This window comes from Mobula hypostoma, chromosome 18 (assembly GCF_963921235.1).
Source record: "Mobula hypostoma chromosome 18, sMobHyp1.1, whole genome shotgun sequence".
Lineage (NCBI taxonomy): Eukaryota > Metazoa > Chordata > Chondrichthyes > Myliobatiformes > Myliobatidae > Mobula > Mobula hypostoma.
Genome location: NC_086114.1, coordinates 60,171,311 through 60,186,403, shown reverse-complemented (window position 1 = coordinate 60,186,403; position 15,093 = coordinate 60,171,311). Strand labels below are relative to the sequence as shown.

At 41.4% G+C, this 15,093-nt stretch overlaps 1 protein-coding gene across 3 annotated transcripts in view; it reads left to right on the top strand.

Moving 5' to 3' along the window:
- ice2 (interactor of little elongator complex ELL subunit 2) overlaps positions 1-15,093 on the top strand; it is a 133,925-nt gene that overhangs the window by 65,224 nt on the left and 53,608 nt on the right. For all 3 annotated transcript variants that reach the window (XM_063070969.1, XM_063070968.1, XM_063070970.1), the window contains exon 11: positions 1,245-1,374. In XM_063070969.1, the coding sequence (XP_062927039.1) occupies positions 1,245-1,374 (130 nt within the window). The remainder of the gene's footprint in view (positions 1-1,244; positions 1,375-15,093) is intronic.

Sequence of the window (15,093 nt, the reverse complement as noted above, 5' to 3'; positions counted from 1 at the left end):
GAATTGAACTCTAATCTCCGACACACTGAGCTGTAATAGCATCACTCTAACCTCTGCACCCTTTAGGGCATGCTTCTGGGCTATGAGATCAAAAGTTTAAGCTATCATTTCACACTGGTACTAAGAGCTATTTTGTTGAATGTGCTACTCCTTGGAAGATAGATTAAACCAAAACCCCATCTCATCCAAATCGATGCAGAGGATTCTCCAAGAGGACTAGAATTAAAAAGCAAGATATAATGCTAAGACTTTATAAAGTATTGGTCAGACCACATTTGCAGTATTGTGAACAGTTTTGGTCCCCATATCTTGGAAAGGATGTGCTGTCTTTGGAGAGGATCCAGAGGAGGTTTACGAGAATGATCCCAGGAATGAGAGGGTTAATGTATGAGGAGTGTTTAATGGCTCTGAGCCTGTAATCACTGGAGTTTAGAGGAGTGAGGGTTTATTTCATTGAAAACTAATGAATATTGAAACACCTGGATAGAGTAGATGTGGAGAAGAGGTTTCCAATAATGGAAGAATCTAGGACCAGAGGAGAGCCTGAGTACAAGGTTGACCCTTTAGAACAGAGATGAGGAATTTCTTTAGCTAGAAGGTGGTGAATCATTGGCACAGACAACTGTGGAAGCCAAGTTTATTGAGTGTATCTAAAGCAGAGGTTGTTCGTTCGTTATGCGGCATGTCGAGAGGTTGCTAGTTTCTTGATTAGTAGGGGTGTCAAAAATTACTGGTTGAAGGCAGGAGAATGGGATTGGAGGGAAAATAAATCTGCCATAATAGCGTGACAGTAGACTCAATGAGCCAAATGGCTTAATTCTGCTGCTATTGTAAAGTAAAAGGAAAGCACAGGAGCTCTTCTGGATCTTAATGACAATACCTGAAAAGAAACCTGACCAACTGTGAGAATTTACTGTACATAGTTTGGCCACTGCTTTATTTTGCAACTGTGACTGCACTTTAAAAGGAATTTTGACTGCATAATACATCGGGATACTCTGAGGTTATGAAAAATGCAAAAAAAAAGCAAGAATTTTTTTGTAAGATGGTGAAATGGAATATAATCACTGACTAAATGAGTACATGCACCAGGACAACTGTGGGTACTTCAGCAGAATTTGTGCATCTGTGTACAGACGAAACTTATTTACAGACCTCTAATTTATGGAAAATTGTTGACAGAAGTAACAGTTAAACCATATACTTATTTGCTTATGCATGATTTGTGTTTGCTTTCTTAATAGCATGTCCCAGTTTATGTGTTGCCTAAACTGGAATATCAGTCAATGTATGGAATAGAAGCCTTCACTGAAAGTGAAATCTGTCAGTTATGGACTGAAAGTCTCATCAACTCAAACTCCTGGTTTTACATTGGTGAGTCTTACTTATATTAAACCATTAAGAGTACAATATTTTTTTGTTTCTGTAAAGGGGCTTGGCCAATGATTTGAGATAAAGTAGACCCTAAAACATGAACAACAGGAATTCTGCAGATGCTGGAAATTCAAGCAACACACATCAAAGTTGCTGGTAAACGCAGCAGGCCAGGCAGCATCTGTAGGAAGAGGTGCAGTTGACGTTTCAGGCCGAGACGAAGTCCTGACAAAGGGTCTCGGCCTGAAATGTCGACTGCATCTCTTCCTACAGATGCTGCCTGGCCTGCTGCGTTCACCAGCAACTTTGATGTGTGTTCCCTAAAACATGAGTTGGATTTTCAGTGGTATAATATTTGCCAGCTACTATAACTGAGCAAGCTGATAACACTTGGCTTGATATCACATGATGTGTAACTGTTGCAGTCTAATCCATGTTTCATGTCATATTCAAATAGTCTATTTAGTTTATAATTAATATAGACATTTACAGCAAAGAAAAGAATCGTTTTAATACATCAGTGCATACTAATCAGCTTGGACGAATCATGATGTGACTTACAATAATGAAACCTCTTGTTCTATGCTTTGTGAAATAAGGATCATTTCTTCAGTTTAAGCTGTCAGCTTGGGTCTGTGACAATACTAATTGGAATAACACATTCAAGTTGCATGACAGTATATTCAAATCTAAAATAAAGGCAGAAGATGATGGAAATACTCAGTATGTTGGACAGCATCTGTGAAAAGAGAGACAAGATTTAACATTTTGTATCATGGACCCTTCACCAGAACTGGGGAATTAAGAAAATATGGTGAAACAAGATCAGGAAGGCAGGGCATGGACAAAATCAGTATCATTGATAGAGTGAGGCCAGGGCCATGGTAGTCGTGTTCTGTACAGATCTGCCTGGTTACCAGATTAATTTCACATTTCTAGCCTGCATTTTTAAAAAAAATTTCAATAAAACTGCTTAACAGGAATTCTTGGGTTGTACGCTGTTTGAGACTGGTGCTCAGTGATAACTTTGATACATCTGCATTGATTCCATTATGGTTCTTGGATTTACTGAATATGCCCACAAGAAAATTAATCACAGGGTTGTATATGGTGACATATACTTTGAGCTTTGAACTACTTACCACGTTAAAAAAGATGCCTGTGGTAATTTAGTCTATTTTCCAATCCAATTCATTCTAGGTCCTCTGGCTCTTGATCCTTCTGCCAATGGGAATAATTTCTTCTATAATTTCAATATCCTCCTAAATTTTAAATACTTCTATCAGATCTCCCTGCAACCTCTGTTCCAGGCAGAACAACTGTCTACATAAGTAAGATCCTTCATACCTGGAATCTCTTCTGCACTCTTTCTAAAGCCTTCTCAACTGTCCTAAAATTGGTGCTTAGAAATGCATAAGAGAAGAAGAGACTAGGGATGTTTGATGTTCCTGGGTTTCATTGTTTTATAAAACATCAAAGGATACTTTTACAGCTATTCGTAATCGGGTAGATTGTCTCTACATGTAGGTAAACTCACAAGAGGCTGAACGGCTGAAGGTGGCCCTTACACAAGTAATTTTATCTTAATTACTTGTGTAATTACATCAGTCCTGAAGAAGGGGGTCTCTGCCCAAAACATTCACTGTTTAGCCATTTCCATAGATACTGCTTGACCTGCTGAGTTCCTCCAGCATTTCGTGTGTGTTAAGGCATGATAAGGCACACAGCGTAAACAATACAACTCATAACATTAGGTAATCACAAATTCCTAGGGCTGAATTGATCCAGTCAAAGAAATCTCGCCATTTAGTTGATATATCTTGGCTGCATTTTTTTACGGATATGATCAGCAAAATCAGATATGCTGGCTCTGGGCCTCTACTCACGGAAATTCAGAAGAATTGGATCAGCAAGTTTGCTGATGACACTAAGATTAGAGGCGTTGTGGACAGCGAGGAAGGCTTTGAAAACTTGCAGAGGGATCTGGACCAACTGGAAAAATGGGCCAGAAAATGGTAGATGGAATTTAATGCAGGCAAGTGTGAGGCATTGCATTTTGGAAGGACAAATCAAGGTAGGACATACACAGTAAATGATAGGGCACTGGGGAGTGCAGAGAAACAAAGAGATCTGGGAGTTCAGATACATAATTCCCTGAAAGTGGCGTCACAGGTAGACAGGGTTGTAAAGAAGGCTTTTGGCATCCTGGCATTCATAAATCAAAGTATTGAGTATAGGAGTTGGGATGTTATTGAGAGGTTGTATAAGACATTGGTGAGGCCAGATTTGGATATTGTGTGCAGTTCTGGTCACCTAACTATAGGAAGGATATCAGTAAGATTGAAAGAGTGCAGAGAAGATTTACTAGGATGTTGCCGAGTCTTCAGGAGTTGAGTTACAGGGAAAGACTGAACAGGTTAGGACTTTATTCCTTGGAGCGTAGAAGAATGAAAGGAGATTTGATAGAGGTTTACAAAATTATGAGGGGTATAGACAGAGTAAATGTGAATAGGCTCTTTCCACTTAGATTAGGAGAGAGAAATATGAGAGGACATGGCTTTAGGGTGAAAGGGGGAAGGTTTGGAGGGAACATTAGGGGGAACTTCTTCACTCAGAGAGTGGTGGGAGTGTGGAACGAGCTGCCATCTGATGTGGTAAATGCAGGCTCACTCTTAAATTTTAAGAGTAAATTGGATAGATACATGGATGGGAGAGGTCTGGAGGGTTATGGACTGGATGCAGGTCAATGGAACTAGTAGAATAATGTTTCGGCACAGACTAGAAGGGCCGAATGGCCTGTTTTCTGTGCTGTAGTGTTCTATGGTTCTAATGAGGGGTGACCTCATTGAAATCTGTCAAATGTTGAAAGGCCTTAATAAAGTGGATGTTTCCTATGTTGAGGGAGTCTAAGACCAGAGGACACAGCCTCAGAATAGAGAGGCATCCTTTTAGAATGGAGATGAGGAATTTCTTTAGCCAGAGAGTGGTGAACCTGTGGAATTCGTTGCCACAGGTAGCTGTGGAGGCCAAATTATTGGGTATAATTAAGGCTGAAGTTGATAGATTCTTGATTAGTTAGGTCATAAAGGGATATGGTGAGAAGGCAAGAGATGGGGCTGAGAGGGAAAATGGATCAGTAATGATGAAATGGTGGAGCAGACCATTGGCCTAATTCTGCTCCTATATCTTATGCTCTTATGTCTTTGGACTCATCAACACTATAACTACAAACACATATACCCCATTAGCAGCTAAGAGAAGGTCTAATGCCATACAACTTTGGAGAACTAATGTACACATTGCAACGATTTCTACTGTTACTTTGTGTAAGGCACCCTCGGTGTCATTGCTTGCTCTTTCTAGAGCAGCAACAACAATTACAAGTTTCCCCCGCCATCCGAAGGTACGGCGTTCCTATGAAACGGTTCGTAAGCCGAAATGTCGTAAAGCGAAGAAGCAATTACCATTTATTTATATGGGAAAATTTTGTGAGCGTTCGCAGACCCAAAAATAACCTACCAAATCATGCCAAATAACACATAAAACCTAAAATAACAGTAACATATAGTAAAAGCAGGAATGATATGACAAATACACAGCCTATATAAAGTAGAAATACTTTTCCACAATCATTACTGAACTGTTCTCCGTAGCGAAAATCTCACGCAAGCGCCGTCGGCAAAAAATCTCACGCAAGTGCTGTTGGCAAAACCACTCTCTCCAGTAACCTTTAAGCTATGAAGCTGCCAAATCATACCAAATAACACGTAAAAATACACGGCCAATATAAAGTAGAAATAATGTATGTACAGTGTAGTATCACTTACGGGAATCGGGAAGATAGCGCCGAGCACACTGATGATAGTGTGTTAGGCTGAGTCGTCGCAGGTTGGGATGGTGCAGTGGCCCCCACCCTCCAGGCCACCGACCGATACATTGCCGCAAAGCATGCAGGAATGCAGCGGTAGCCAGGAGTCACATAGCACATCTTTAAGAAAAAAAGCCAAAACAAACATGCTAATTAATTAGGTGCCGCCCGATACGTAATTGTCGGCCCAGATCAGTGCTGATTTACGATTGCGTCATCTCTGATCTGGGCTGACAATTATGTGTCGGCGACACCTAATCAATTAACTTGTTTATTTCGGCTTTTCTCTTCAAGATGTGCTGTGTGCCTCCGACTACCGCTGCATTCTCCGCGAATCGGTACCTGTCCGCAGCCTGGGGGTCGGGGTGGTGGGACACTGGGGACATCTCGTCGTCTGTTTCCATTAGAGCAGGCAGCTCATCTTCTATCTCTGCCCGCCTCGATATCGAAGGTCAAGGTTCGTCGTCTGCTGTGGCTGATGTGGAAGGCTTGCTTGACTGCTGAGCCTCGCGCATTTTTGTATCACACAGTTCTTTGTAAGGACTCAAACCATCCTGCAAATCTCTCCCAAACCGACGTACCCTTTCAAAATTAAAGTACTTTATCATTACTCATTCGGTTTCAATTGTTATCCTTTTTTCTTTTTTCTTCCAATTGCTTCAGCTCTTCATCTATCAGTTCTTGGTCATGGGATGCCAAAACCTCTTCAACATCATATTCGTCAACTTCCACAAGCCAAGCTCACGTTGTCCTTAGTTCGTTCACCACGATCAAAGCACTTAATTATGTCTAGTTTTACGCTAAGCGTAACACCCTTATGAGCTCTTTTAGGCTTTTCCGATACCTTAGAACTCATCTTGCAAACGGCTGCACACAGGCTCGTGTTTAAGCAATGCCGTTCCGAATCCGGAGGAGACCGACTGCTCGGGGTGCGCGCAGATTTTTTATCGCGCTCTGCTTTTTTTTCGTAACAGTGAAAACACCTTCTGAAAGTGAAAACAGGGTACTAATGTAGGTCTTTCGTAACAGTGAGGTTTCGTAAAGCGAATGTTCGAAAAGCGGGGGACACCTGTATTATTAATTTCCTTCGTAGAGCTTGCTACATCATACATCAGAAATAGGATTGCTGCATACAGCTTCTTTCTGAGATACACATACAAAATTCTGGAGGAACTCAGCAAGTCAGACAGCATGTATGGAGAAGAAAAAACAGTTGACACTTTGGGCCGAGATCCTTCATCGGGCCTTCCTTCTGAGGTGTCACATTTATAATTGAATTTAAGGTCGTAAGATAACCAAATAACAGGACCCTAGCAATTGTGTGGAACCGAGAGATGAGCTTCAACTCCACAAATAAAATACATATTATTCCTTGAATTCAAATCATTCCTTATGATTAACCTTATTGGATAGTAGTATTCTTATAATGAACATTGTTAATGAAAATACCAGAATCATGATTACATTTAGGACAGTGTAATGTAAAGTAACACAAACTATATTCAACGGTGCATTTTAAACTCATGTTAAAGGCAGCCTTGATAGTGAAAACCTGTAAGAACGTTCACTGCCTTGTCACTGACCACAAACCTGGGTATAGAGATATCCCAGGTGAAAACACCAGTAGGACCTGATTCAATGTAATTCAGTTGATTAGATATATATTGTCACACAAACAATCTAGACTAAGATGTTGTGTCAGGGATCTGACCCTTGTTTTTCCATGTTTCCCTTGAAAAGACCAAAGAAAGGATATCACATTGTCATTGTTAGATCTTGGTGCTGAACATCGTTCAAGGAATATGTTTGTAAAGGGTCCACAGGAAGACCTAACATTAATGGATAGATATTGTGAGGTGTGTGGTATGTGTTCATTTATCTAATAATCAGAGGCATTAAAAGCATCGACAAATTCATGTGATGCTCATAAGAACTTGTTATGGGTTATTTCAATTTGCACATTATTAGTGGACAAGGTTAGTAAAGATGCAACAAGAACATTAAAAAAAACATAAGGATAAGTTTCATTGTGTCCAGTGGTTAACAAATTCTCTTGACATCCTCTGGTTACTGATTTATTCACTGTAGCCCACACGGAGTAGGCACTGAGGCAGGGATTACTATATTAACCTCAGTGCTTGTGGTCCCAGTCTTCCCTTCCTGGTGCTACCTTAGCCCACTTACATTGGCTATCATGAATCTGCTTGCTTTTTCGTTCAACCTATTCTGTTGAATTAGTAATTAACTGCACTTAGTAGGGTCCTTCCCACTCAATGCCCAATGGCTCCTTAGATATTTGTTGATCAGAATGTACTCGCGAGAAAACAACGTGTGTCCTTCTGTTAGATCACTCCAGGCAGAAGAAACCTGTTGAGAACAGCTTGGGTTAGTTTCATGCAATAATTAACGAGGCTGTCTGCCTTTGAGGTCAGTAGCACTGAGTAAGGACTTAAGTTGTACTGTCACCACCTGAAATGGGCTTAGCCTTGTTTTGTTTAGGATAGCTTTGCTACAGCATAAAACCATGGGGAAGGATGTAAACCATGGTGCACCTTTATACTTAGTTTGATAGTCCCTTTCATTCATTTCACCTGATGATTCTGGATGATGTGGACAGTGGAAGGACCATTCAGTGTTCATCAGTTGGCATTGTTCCTGATATCTACTCCAGTGAAGTAAGTGCCTTGATTCAGGATTCAGGATACATTTATTATCATAGTATGTATGCAGTATACAACCCTGAGATTTGTCTTTCCACAGAATAATTGAGACACAGTAATCTCCATCTAGGAATCTGGTCCTTGAACAGAGTTTTTGCTGTATATTTGGTAGTGGCTTTCCTCTGGAACAGCCTCCACCTACCTTGAGAACTTATCCATTCTTACCAGTATACGTGAATATCCTTGGCACTTTGGTAATGTAATGTAATCTTGTAGGTGCAAACATGGTCCACGTGGGGCCAGAGCCCACAATTGCAGTAGCTTTCCCTCTCTTCCATGATTTGTTTGCAATTGTGGCAATTGTATAACATTCATTAATTCTTGTACCAACCGGCTAATTTTGTTTCTGGCTAGCAAGAGTGCAGGGAAGGAGTCAGTCTTTTTTATATACTTTAAGAGTGCATCCAAAAGTAGCCTTTTATTGATCAATAGTCGGCGTTTGAAACTGTGCTTCTTCTGTCATAGGTGGAGCTGATGGTTAAGCCTGATTCCATTGGCCACTTTGTTTTGTGCTCCTTCAACTTCTAGTCCAATACCCCATTTTACCACAATAGTGATATGCTTCTTTAGGAGCTCGGTTTTGTCATGTCATTAGTCAACGGCTAATGCTCTCACTTGAACTTCCATAGCTTGTTCCACTTAGTTAGCGATACTACCTGGCTGTATGAAGTGATAGGTTCATTCCATTTTGATTTTGTTGGCAACATCTGGCATCAGATTACCCATAAAGGGTGACATCTGTGGATCATAGTCAGATCTCTATATTATCTTCATTTACCTTTTGAACTCCTGGGTGGTTCAACTACACTGTTCTGAAGCATTCCTCATAACCGGGGACATTATTAGAGCTCTCCCGCTCACAGTTGATTACCTTTTCCCATTTTGTTGGTTTGTTCATGGAATTGTTCTCATCAGAATGGCATTCCAACCATCTTGTGTATTTTGCTTAGCCTGTCATATGTTAGTATTAACTTTAGGCATCAACTCTGACTTAACGAGGAGCTAACATAGTGGCCATAATTTGGATGCCATCAAATGTGTACCAGTCATATATATTTTTCATATGTTAATTCCAAGTCTTTGAGCCTCTTTTTTAAATGAATTTTAGGCATTCTGTCAATCTTCTCAGATTCAGCAGATCTGTGACAAAACACACGTCGCCTTTCACAGGATCCATCTTCATTCCTGCACCACTTCACTTGCTTGGTCCTTAGTGAAGCTCGTCAAAGCATGCCTGCCAGTCCTATTTTCTCATCACTGTCATCATCACTTGAATCATTAGAGGTGGCTGTAGCATCTGTCGTATTCATCCTGCAATTCCTCTCATGTCGGATAGAGGCACTACTTTAATTATTGTCTGATATAGGGAATGTGTCCTAACAGGAAGATTCAGTGAGAGGCTAGCCCTCTGAGGATTTCACTGTGCTTCTACACACTGTCTCATTTGTCTCTGAGCTTCATATCGCTCACCTCCACTCAATCATACCCCTGCTTTTGTTTTCTCACTTGTCAGTTAATGCACGGATTTGTTCTTTAGAGTTTTTGCTGTCTACTGACTTAGTAATTTGTACCAATTCTCCTTTTCCTTTTTCACTTGTTCAGTTTATACACTTTTTAAATTTTTGACATTCTTTATCGTGTTCTCTTTTAATTGTTATAACATTGCTAATGTCCATCCATCTTCCTTCTTTCTCCTTTCTCTTAGGCATACTCTTGATCTTACACCATGCCATTTTAATATTATCTAGCAGCCAAATTTCATTAGATTCAGCATTATGGTATATTTCATCCTGCTTGCTTCACTAGTTTTATCCATTTGGACTACTTTGTTTTGATAAGAACTTAATGCAGACTAGTGTGAGGTATTGCACCTTCAGGAGGACAAACTAGGTAGGACTTGCACAGTGAACGATAGGACTCTGAGGAGTGCAGTAAACAGAGGAATTTGGGAATACAGATCCATAATTCCTTGAAAGTGGCGTAACAGGTAGATAGGGGCATAAAGAGTATTTTTAGCACATTGGCCTTCATAAATGGCCTGGTAAAGTGCGCATGTGCCGGTCGTGCATGCAGCCTGTTACAGCCATTCCGATCAGTATTCTTACTTTTCTCGTCTTACTTTTTAACTTACATTATTTTTTGTATTTTTTTTTCACGGTAACATGTCGAAGCTGCACCCTCTCTAACATGCTGGTAGAGAGAGTTTTATTTGGGTTTTTAGCGCTGGAAATAGTTACATTCGGACACGTCTCATTAGCGGGACAGAAGCATGGTCGCATTGTTTATTCCAGGGACCAGCTGATTGACCTTATGCCGACCGGTTTAGCGAGCAGAGCGGCGGACACCCCTGCTGAAATCTGGAGGAAAACACACAGAGGATGCAGAGGGGGATCACAAAGTCGAGGAAAGAGGACCAGGTCGAGACAACAGAGACTTATGGAGAAGAGGAGTTCAGTGGGTAATAAAATGGACAAGTTCACGGTGCTAGTCAGGCATCAGAGAACATTTCGGGAGTGCAGTGTGATGCGTTTCACTGGAACGGGGCTGCACGAGGACATACCCGATCAAATCTTTTCCATGGACGGCTTCCAGACGGTTTGGACCGACCGGAAGTGCACTGAGAGCGGTAAGCGTAAAGGAGTTGGGTGCTTACTGTTCTAGTTAACAACAGATGGTGCAATCCGGGTCATATTACGATCGAGGAACGTGTTTGTAGACCAGATATTGAACTTTTTACTGTTGGACTTCGGCCACATTCCACTGAGATACAACACTGGGCGGCACGGGAGGTCGTTCCTGCCTGTGGCCATCGAACTTGCAGCTCCTCCCGTGGAGGGTCAGACACCCTGAGCCAATAGACTGGTCCTGGACTTATTTTCCGTCTGGCATAGTTTGAATTTTGTTGTTTGATTGTTTGTGGTTTTTGTATTTTTGTATTTTGTATTGCTATATTTATGCTATATTTATTCTTGGTTGGTGCGGCTGTAACGGAACCCAATTTCCCTCGGGATCAATAAAGTATATCTATCTATCTATAAATCGAAGTATTGAATACAGGAGTTGGGATGTTATTTTGAAGTTGTATAAGATGTTAATGAGGCCTAGTTTGGAGATAAGTGTGAAGGTTTGGTCACCTACCTACAGGAAAGATATCAATAAGATTGAAAGAGTACAGAGAAAATTTACAAGGATTTGCCAGGTATTGAGGACCTGAGTTGAATAGGTTAGGACTTTATTCCCTGAAGCATAGGAGAATGAAGGAAGATTTGGTAGAGGTATACAAAATTCTGAGGGGTATAAATGTAAGCAGACTTTTTCCACTGAGGTTAAGTGAGTCTAGAACTGGAGGTCTTGGGTTAAGGGTGAAAGTTGAAATATTTAAGGGGAACATGAGGGGGAACTTCATTTACTCAGAGGCTAGTGAGAATGTGAAATGAGCTCCAGCAGAAGTGGTGGATACAGGATTGATTTGAGCATTTAACAGGAGTTTGGATAAGTATGTGGATCGGAGGGGTATGAAGGGTTATGGTGCAGATGCCAGTTGAAGGGACAGACAGAATAATAGCTTGACAAGACTTAGATGGACCGAAAGGCCTGTTTCTGTGCTGTAGTGTTCTATGACTTAATGACAGTCTCAAACCCTCAGTCAAATGTTCACACATAACAACTAGAAGTTCCATCCCTCCTCGTTCTGAAGTACGTTTCTCTTCTAATTTGATCATGGACTTGATTATTCTCCTACTACACAGGTAGATATAGAACGATTGTTTGCTTATTTTAGTCTTATAACCCAAGTCACTGGGAGCCTACTGTCTGAACAAGTAGATTGTACAATCGAAATTCAAATGGAGCGTGTACAGTTGAATAGATTACACAAAATTGTCAAACATTTACAGCCAAATGGTACTGGTTAATTTTAGTTAAAATAGAACAGAGGAGAAGATTCCCAGGTTTTAACTGCATTCTTTAAATATTAATGTTTTGAGGCAAGAACTAGTTGCTTCTGTGACTCTTCTGAAAGTAAGGAGAAATGTCTTACCTGCTGTTGTATGTGCAGGCTGGAACTTTCTGTCTCATCTGGGATTCTTCCCATCCTTAGTCCTCTCAACTATCCTGCTTGTGGCATTGATGTTGTCTGGAAGGTTCTTCAGAAGTCAGGAATGCGGCACAAATCATGGGGTAAATCACAAATCAACTGTTTTATTGGATGTTCATGATGGTACAGGTCACATGCACCAGCAAGCAAGGCAGTGAAGCAACAGAGGAACTGTAAACACAAGATTTTGCAGATGCTGCAAATCCAGAGTAACCCACACAAAATGCTGGAGGAACTCAGCTGGTCAGGCAGCTTCTGTGGAAAGTATTAAAGAGTCGATGTTTTGGGCCAAGAATCCTTGTGCACTGCCCCCTTTCTTGAAGTCAATGATTGGCTTGTTTGATTTGTTGGCATTGATGGAAAGGTTATTGTCATGACATCATGGCACTAGGCACCCAATTTCCTCCCTGCACTCTGGCTTGTCGTTATTGAGATACACCTCACCATGGTGGGATCGTCTGTAAACTTGTAGATGGAGTTAGAACAGAATCTGGCCACACAATTGTAATACAGGGAGTAGGGTAGGGAGATAAGGGCTCAACCTTATGGTATGGCAGTGCTGAAAATAAATATGGTGTAGATATTTCTGCCTATCTGTAATAAATGCAGTATGTTGGTCAGGAAGTCAAGCATTCAGTTGCAAAGGGAGTTTGCAGATGAGTTTGCTTGGAGTAATAGTTTTAAAGGCAGAGCTGAAGTCAATAAACAATAATCTGATGTCAGCATCTTTACTGTCTGGATGCTTCAGAGATGAGTGCAGGATAGGGATATGCTATTTGCCATAGACCTGTTTTTCAAGCAGGCAAGTAGCAGTGACTTGAGGTTGTCTGGGAGGCTGGAATTAGTGTGTGCCATGACTAGCTTCGTGAAGTACTTCATGATGGTGGATGTAAAAGCCACCAGGCAGTAGGGCACATTTCCTTGTTTTTCTTAAGTACTTGAATGGTAGTGGTTTTCTTAAAGCGGGTGGGAACCATAGATCAAACCTGGACGAGCTGATTTGCATAGTATCCAAGGACATTGCCAGGGACAGCATTTGGGCTGGATGCTTTCTGTGGGTTCACTCTCCAAACGATTGATTTCACATCTGCAGTGGTGATGCAGGTTGGGGTGGGTGATGACATTCTAATTCCTTTCCATTCGAAATGTGTAGAATGCATTGCTTATTGACAAGACTTGCATTTTGGTGGCGATGCTGCCTGACTTTGTTTTGGAATCCACTATAGTATGTAAGCCCTCCCACAACTGACACCTGGTCTAGGAGTCTGATTTGGAGGTGTATTGTCCCTTGACATCCTGGTAGCTTTACAGAAGTTGTATCTTGAATACTGTAATCCTAGACTTCAGTAGGGAGTGGATCCTCCCAGTTCATCCATGGTGTCTAGTTTATGAAAAAAGCCCTGATTGTCCTCTTTGGTACACATCATTAACACGCTGATAAGAGTTTGTGAAAGCAGTGATGCTGGCTGCTGAGTCTTTGAATATGGACCAGTTTACTTAAGGGAGCTGCATGGAAGCTCATCTGTTTGCTCAGACCAGTATTGTGTGACTTTCTGTCCTTGATCTCCCCATTTCAGCTTTTGTTTATATGTGGAGAGAAGGAGCACAGCCTGGGGGTCTAATTTACCAAAATGTGGACAGGGTGGTGACGAGGTAGGTGTCTTTAGTTGTGTAGCGATGATCAAGGGTGTTTTGGCCCTGATGCAATAGGAGACATACTGATAGTAGTTTGATAATACACTGTTAAAGCTGGCTTGGTTGAGGTCACCAGCAATGATGAAGGTGGCCTCAGAGTATCTTATTTCGAGGCAGTTGACTACAGAGCACAGTTCATTGTTCGTTTCTGCCTGGGGTGGGATGTAAACTGCAACAGGATAGCTGAAGTCAACACCTGTGGCTGATAGTATGGGTGCCACTTCACCTTGAGATATTCCAGACTGCATGAGTGGCAACTTGCCTGGACTACCACATCTGAGCATTGTGAGGTGTTGATTAGCAAGTAGTCCCCTCCTTCCCTGACTTTGCCCGAGGATGCCTTATGGTCCATCTGTTGAATTGAGAAACCCTCAGGTTATATGGCATAACCAGGTGAAGCAGGTGGAAGCCATGTTTGAGTAAGACAAATTACACAGCAGTCCCTCAGTTCTATTTGGTGCATCAGTCTCGCTGTTAGTTCGTCAGCTTTGTTTTCAATGGCCTGAATGTTAGCTAGTAGTAACCTAGGAAAGGGAACTTGAACCCATGCTGTGCCTGCCCTCTTACTACGCTTCAAGGCTTCTTCTGGTCTGCATCTGGTTGATTCAGAAGATAAAGATGAATGGCATCTAGGGTAAGTTACAAGCTTTGATTCTGAGCGGTTTGCCCATAGAAGTCCAAGTAGGAGTGAAAGGCAGTTAATCTGGCTGGCAGTCCATGACTACTGGTGCTCCGCAAGAATTGGTGCTTTAACCGCTGTTGTTAATGATATATATCACTGATTTGGTTGAAAATGCAGATGGCTCGATTATAAAGTTTGCAGATGACACCAAGATTACCAAAGAATTTCGTGAGATATAGATCAGTTACAGATGTGGGCAGGGAAGTGACAGGTGAAGTTTAATCCAGCCATATGTAATGTGCAGTTTTTTTTGGGGGGGGTGGAGGTCAAACAAAAAGACAAAATATATACAGAGAATAGTAGACCCCTTAAATAGCTTGAGGTGCAGAGAGAACTTGGGGTCCAGGTATATAGTTCACAGGAAATGACTATGCAAGTGGGTAAGGTGGTAAAGAAAGCATATGTAGCAGTGATGAGTAGCAGAGGAAGGGAGTCCTCCTGAAGCTATATAAACTTTATTCAGACTTCACTTGGAGTAGTGTGTGCAGTTCTGGTCATTCCATTATAGGAAGATTGGGAGACTGTGGGAAGGGTGCAGAACAATGTTACCTCTAATTTTTAGTCGTCAGTGTGTGCAAAAATCTTATGTTGTGCTATTTTTTTTTCCTGTGACAAAAGTATGTGCGCACTGAATGCACACATGGGACAGTTTATGTAG